Source organism: Phaethon lepturus, unplaced genomic scaffold (genome assembly GCF_000687285.1).
Source record: "Phaethon lepturus isolate BGI_N335 unplaced genomic scaffold, ASM68728v1 scaffold29703, whole genome shotgun sequence".
NCBI lineage: Eukaryota > Metazoa > Chordata > Aves > Phaethontiformes > Phaethontidae > Phaethon > Phaethon lepturus.
The window spans coordinates 8,635-15,391 of record NW_010531634.1 but is presented as its reverse complement, the minus strand read 5'-3'; the positions used below and the strand labels follow the sequence as shown (position 1 = coordinate 15,391).

At 43.4% G+C, this 6,757-nt stretch overlaps 1 protein-coding gene across 1 annotated transcript in view; it reads left to right on the top strand.

Moving 5' to 3' along the window:
• Positions 1 to 3,935, top strand: part of SIRT4 (sirtuin 4) — a 6,718-nt gene extending 2,783 nt beyond the window's left edge. The window contains 5 exon segments of the mRNA XM_010284628.1: positions 402 to 907; positions 1,592 to 1,886; positions 3,041 to 3,187; positions 3,190 to 3,243; positions 3,700 to 3,935. Of these exon segments, the coding sequence (XP_010282930.1) occupies positions 402 to 907; positions 1,592 to 1,886; positions 3,041 to 3,187; positions 3,190 to 3,228 (987 nt within the window). The 3' untranslated portion in view covers positions 3,229 to 3,243; positions 3,700 to 3,935.
• Positions 3,936 to 6,757: the final 2,822 nt, after the last annotated feature.

The window sequence follows — 6,757 nt, the reverse complement described above, 5'->3', positions numbered from 1 at the left end:
TTCTTGAAATTCCTGCCATTTCTTCTCTGCCCTGTTGCACATAACTGGGAAAGGTTTTGCATGTTCTGGTCTTTCTGAGCTCTTTAGAAGTCCTCTTAGGCAGCCATCCTTCACACCAGAATAGGAGAGCAGGAATCCTGCAGGCCAGGTGTGCTAACTCTGTCCTGGTACCTTGAGCAGTCCTCAGTGTTACCCTTTGTGAAAGGGACATACGAATGCTGTCCTCAGACAGTGGGCTTTACTTAATATTTCCAAAATAATTTGTGTTCCTTTACTAAAAAGAAAAAAGAGTAAAGAATACTTATCAGCATAATTTTCCAGAGAATCACAAGAAAATGGAATTAAGGACATACTCTTTGCTTTCTTTTACCTGCCATGTGTTCTGTGTTCTTGGCTTTTAGCTGAACATGTTCTCTGCCAGGAAGTTGTCAGGAGTTCGCAGAGCCATCGGATTCCATCATTTCAGATCCCATTCTGTATCCAAGACCTCCCCAAACTTGGCTTTTGTGCCAGCCTGTCTTCCCCCAGATCCCATGGAAGTAGAGGAGCTGCAGCGCTTTGTTTCCAACTCCAAAAGGCTGTTTGTAATGACTGGAGCTGGAATCTCAACTGAATCGGGGATCCCAGATTACCGCTCTGAAGGTGTTGGGCTCTACGCCAGGACAGACAGACGGCCCATCCAGCATGCCGAGTTCATTCGTAGTGCCAGAGCCCGGCAGCGGTACTGGGCAAGGAACTTTGTGGGCTGGCCCCAGTTCTCCTCCCACCAGCCAAACACAGCACACCTGGTACTGAGAGACTGGGAGAAGCTGGGGAAGCTGTACTGGCTGGTGACCCAGAATGTGGATGCCCTTCACACCAAAGCTGGGAGCCAGCGCATGACAGAACTGCATGGCTGCACGCACAGGTACTGTCTGTCAGCAGAAAGAGGATGGTTAATCCTCCAGGTCTCTCATTCAGGGTGACTGAGAAGCAGGTGCGGTGTTAGCTGCCGAGAAAGGAGGCAAAACGTCAGTGCTATGTTCCTGGAGATGACATGCTCAAAGGTGGTGTTGGGCTGAGGTGGAGAAAAAGATCACAAAACAGTGCTGTTCACAGCACAGTATTAAAGAAAGACCACCACCACTCCATTTTTTGGAGCATTATTTGGATCATTTCCCTTGGAGCTTGCATCAGTTAGAATTTCCCCTGTCCTTGGTACAGTAAAATATCCTCGTAGTGAAGAGGACAAGGGGATCCTGAGGATGCAAGGGTTATCCAGGGCTAAGCAGAGTGGATAGTGCCAGAAATGTGCAGGATGAATGGACTGGAGAAGGGGCACCACAGTCACAGCTGTGATCACCCAAAGTTTCCAAATGAAAAAACACAGCCTGAACTGAGAGGATGCACGATAGGGTTCAAGGCGCTTCCTCTAGAGCATTCCTACAAAGCGACAATTGGAGGTACAAAGACAGCTCCTTGACCTCTACTATTTGGTAAATAAATGTGGATAGTGACAACAGACCTTCCAGGCCTCCCAAGGAACTAATTACAGACTCCAGATCTGCAGTTGACATGAAACTCTCCATTAAGACTTTGCTCTGAATTTCAGGGTTTTCTGCCTGGCCTGTGGAGACCAAATCTTGCGCTCTGAACTCCAGGAGCAGTTTGAAGCTCTGAATCCTACCTGGAAAGCTGAAGCGCTCGATGTAGCTCCAGATGGGGATGTCTTCCTGACAGATGAGCAGGTGCATAATTTCCAAGTCCCAGCCTGCCGTAAATGTGGTGGAATCCTGAAGCCTGATGTGACATTCTTTGGAGACACGGTGAGCCGGGAAAAAGTGAATTTTGTGCACCAACGCCTGGCGGAATCAGACTCTATGCTGGTGGCAGGATCCTCTATGCAGGTAAGCATGTCTTCCTCCCACACTGCGTTCCCGTTTCTGTGCTACCCAGATTGCTACTCCAGCAATCCTTGGTCCCACAATTTAGGACTACTACTTGCTGGTGGATCACAACAGCCTCTCCAGAGCTTGTTTGTATTTTATTTTTACTATGGTTGGAATCTGGCTTCACAGGTGGCCTGTTTGGCAATAGGGGACAGGGAAGCCCAATCTACTGCACGCTGCTGTAAATAACTCCATTCACACATTCAGATCTGTCTCTGCTACCTCCTCCATCAGTACATTGTAGGTTCACAGTTGCCCACAAAGCCAAGATACCCAATGCAATTCAGTCTGGCAGAGATTACCACCCCACATTTTTTTGCTTGAATTTTTTTGGTAGCTTTCTAGCCTCATGGCACACTGTGCGAAATATCAGATTTTAGGACCTCTAATTCCTAACTAAATTCTCAAGAAGAGAGCAAAAATATCTCTGCTTGCTGCTTAGGATTGTCCTTTGTATCACAATGTGTTTTCTCCATTAGCCTCTTATAGATAAGGTAAGGTAGTTTAGAAACTCCTGCTGTTTAATCTGTGGAAGCTTTTTGAATAGAGTTTGTATAAGAGAATTTTTTCCAGGAACAAGTTCGATTACATTAAAAAAAACTAACGCTTACCAGTACAAGAAAAAACCAAAGCTGCCTGATTGCGATTCTCTTGGCTTCGGGATACTGGAGACAAATTCCTTGAGCTTGCACTTCTTAAGCTTATAATCCTTTGTACAGGAATGATTGAAATGCCTTAGGTTCACTCTTGTACTACCTAAGCTGGGCCATGTGAGAACCATCAAAGTTGAAGCATTTAAGTACCTATGATAACTAATGAAAACTGCTGCAGAGATTTGCTAAAAGACAAGGGCATTTCCCTTCAATGTACTATGAAGTTCAGTTTCTACGAAACTGAAAATCCTTCACTGACAGAGGTTAAAAGCTGTTCTTTTCTGTGCACTCCTGAATGAAGACATTTCCTACCTAAATTAAGTGCAGTTGCCTAACACAGCATATACATACATCCCTTTTCCCACTGCCAACAACAACTATTTTACTTTACTTACTCCTTTCTGTAGCTCTTATTTTGCCTAAGCTGCCAATAATTTTGTCTTCTGGTATTCCTTGCAGGTATACTCTGGTTACAGGTTTGCTCTCGCTGCCCGGGAGAAGAAGCTGCCAATTGCAATCCTTAACATTGGGCCCACAAGGCTAGATCACTTTGCATCCTTAAAACTAAATTCCCGCTGTGGAGAGCTGCTGCCTTTGATTGTTGCACAAGACACAAGCTGAGCTTCAGTAACTATCATCAGGAGTAAAATTATTTTTACAAGGTGAGTACCTTCCCTGGTCAGTCACCTTACAGGGTAAGAAGATAGGTTCCCATCGAATGCTGAAACTGAGATGTGCTGACTAAAAATACGTGCCCACAAATGTGCACCAAAGTGTGGCTGTAAATTTTCATCTGTAACTGGTATGCTCTTGATGTGCCATGATACTGTTTCCCATGATCATAATCAAAAAGCATACTAAGTGCTAACTCTCCCAGAAAATTGGGCAAGAGTAGCCAAAAGACTCATCGGTATTGAGTTCCAATGCATTTGTCCCAGTCAGAAAACTACAGGGAATCATCTGTAGATTCAGAGAACCTGATCAACACCGTTGCCTTTGCAACCAAGAATTCAAAAGCTATGCCTGGTTGAATTGATCCAGCTAATCCTAATCGAAACACTGCTGTTTAAAATAATCAATTCCATCTATAAAGCAGCTTCTTCCCTCCACTCCTGCAGGACTCATCATCTCAAAAGGGGAAAACTTCAATGTAAGAGGCAGCTGTGAGATCCAATGCATGGCCCCTGATGACACCACGAGAGGGCAGCAAGCCTCACACATGTCATCCTGACCTGGTTTTCTCCATTGAAGCCATCTCCACTTATGAGGAAATAGGACAATGATGAAAAAAGTACTTTTCTGCCTTACCTTGCCATTGTAAACAGTGCCTTTTCATTCACTGGGACAGGATAATCAAACTACCATATCTGAGAACAAAATACCTTTGTTAGAATTGTCCCCAGAGAAGAATGAAGGGACAGGGATTTTGACCGAGTAACTTGAGGCTATAGCACAGGAGGGCGATGTGGTCCACAGTATCTGCTGGAGGATCCAATACTGCTAGCGGGCAACTGTGGAGTGTGCAAAGAGGAAAAGGAGGCAAGAGGAACTGCAGTTGTGATTTAAAAAAAAAAAAGGTTCAAAATAGAAGCTGAACAAGAATATTGCTCTTGTAAGAGATTATTTGAAAGCACAGAGTATAATGCTGACATCTTCCAGCAAGGAGGGAAAGTCAGCATTTTTCTCAACTGTCAGCTGACAAGCTAAACTGCTTACTATCTGAACCTTTTAAAAGTTACATATTGTTGAGATGCCAGAGGAGCTACTTTAAGCTAAACTGACCAGCACTGCTTTCAGTGTGGCTGCTACATTTTCCAGAATGCATTTTTGAAGATGTTATTTAATTAATGAATAGCTAAGTAGTGAATTAAAATTGTTTACAAGACTGATACTATTTGCATTGCAATTTCCTCTCCCTCGGATGATTTATTTAAGTACAGTCTCAACAGCCTGTTTAGATTCATTTTTTCCATTGCAAAAATGCAGGATGTAATTACTAACAGCTGATAAATTAAGGGAGAAATACAATTAAATCTGTACAATAGGTCTCCCTCAGGAGGTAATCTCAAGCTATTAATAGATGTAATTTTCCACACTCCTAACACGAGATCCATCACTACTGAGTAACCATTTTTTTGTTGATCCTTAGGGTGGTAACATAAGCCATCTTAAACCATTTATGGAGTAAAAGACAGAATCTTGCCCAGACTAGAACGCTACATTTTTGACCCAACCTTCTGCATAATTCTACCGCTCCCCTTCTGGCTATGAGAAAGATTAATTGCTGAGGTCTTTCAAATGCTCCAGTCCTATTCTACATATAACATGTCCCGTATTAATATTTTGACAAGAACTGTAACAAGCAGTTGGAAGCAAGGATGCCAGAGTCATCTGCTGAAAGGTCAAGTAGCAAAGCAAGGACAACGGACCACAGGATGCAAAGTTTTTTTTTCTTTGTTGTTGATTCAAATCCATGCCAGGCAGGAGTTAGTAAAGCACAGAATCTAAGCAATACTCAGACACCCAATTTCTGCAGAAGGTAGAGGGAATTAAGATACTGAACGCATTTCAAGATTTGGCTATTATGTGTTAGAGGAGAGATGGCTTCACTTAGAAGCTGAGCAAGGTAAGTTCAGGACCCCTACCTGCATTCTGCTCTCATTTAATGGAGATCCCACTTTGCAGCAAGTTAGGTATCTGCTGTTTGGTAGTGAAGAAAGCTCACAGATGTCACTCCATCTTTAGCATAGTACAGCTGTCCTGCTAACCAAAGCTTTTGCAGAAATCATTGCTAGGGCATAGCAGAGTCTCCACACACATCCAGGGAGCTTGCACAGAATGTTTATTCGCATAGGTTTTTCCATGTAAGAGACATTTATGCCTCCTTAGCAGAGGAACTGGGGCTGGGTTTCTCACTATCCATGTCATCTTCTGCATTGCCTTGGAACTTGCATGACACAGGTGTGTTAAAAACAGAGGCTGCAGGTTTAGTGCCAGTAGAGCCAGCATTTTGAGAAGGTGAGGGAGCATTGCCAAGAAGTCTAAAACAGGAAAACATTTCCAGTGAGGACTTGGCATTAGCAATGTGTCAGGCAACTAAACCTCCCACACCTATCCCTGCTTCTTTTCCAGTTCAGCAGCTGAGCTTGTGGGAGAGTCGTCAGGGTGTCTCTTCAGCATCACTGATAAGTGAGTCATATTACCCTGACCCTTCACTGATTACACTATATATTTTTAAAGTCACTAGGACAATGACTTACAGTAAATGTACTTTTACAGTAAATTTACTGTGCATGGTTTATTACTATATGTTAATGAGCATATATACAAGTATATGAGGCTGAGACAAAGGAGTTCCTTTTTTTTCTGCTAAGCTGTTTCAGTGCTCCTAAAATTGACTTCTTTTAGAGCAGGATCAGAGCATTTCACCTCTTAACATGTTCCCGAAGACACCATTGAGAAGTAAGTTCACTCAACTGAGAAATGCCAGAGAAAGCCTAAAGTTTCTACACCAAAAGGCAGATCTGCATCACTCTAATGCTGACTGACACCTTCCCCTGTCACCCCTTCGGGACTATTTGTGTGGAAAGACACAATGCAGAGAGATAACAGCTATCAGAAGGTAACTATGTCACCGCAGGTAGCTAGCAAAGACCTATCCTGAGAAGTCCATATTTCTCAGCTTACTGATGTGGGTACCAGCCTATAGGAGTTACAGAAACCTCCAGGGTTGAGCACTGTAGGATGCAAACTAGCCATGCTGTGGGAAAACAACAAACTCAGTAAAAGAAGTGACCTAGTGCTCAGCTTTATTCTCTCAGCCTATGCAGAATTTGCAAGGGAGGAGGGTTTTAAAAAGGGGAGAGAGATTGTTCCCAAAAGACTAAACAAAAGGATGGTAATCTTTGTGTTACTGGCTGAAACTAACAGAAAAAGGGTGTTACAGAGCATGAGCACTGTTCTCTTCCCCCATCACCAGGAAGGAAACATAGATCCTTTCCATCTACCTTGTCTGCTTTACGCCAGCCTTATCCTCCACATGATTCAATCCTCTCCTACCTTTTCTGGCTCACTGTTGTTAGACCAGTCCACCAGTATTTTAGATTAGGGCTTGAAGTTGTAGCCCTGTTCACCTGTGGGTGGCAAAAGTACACATCAAACAACAGCACAAGGACA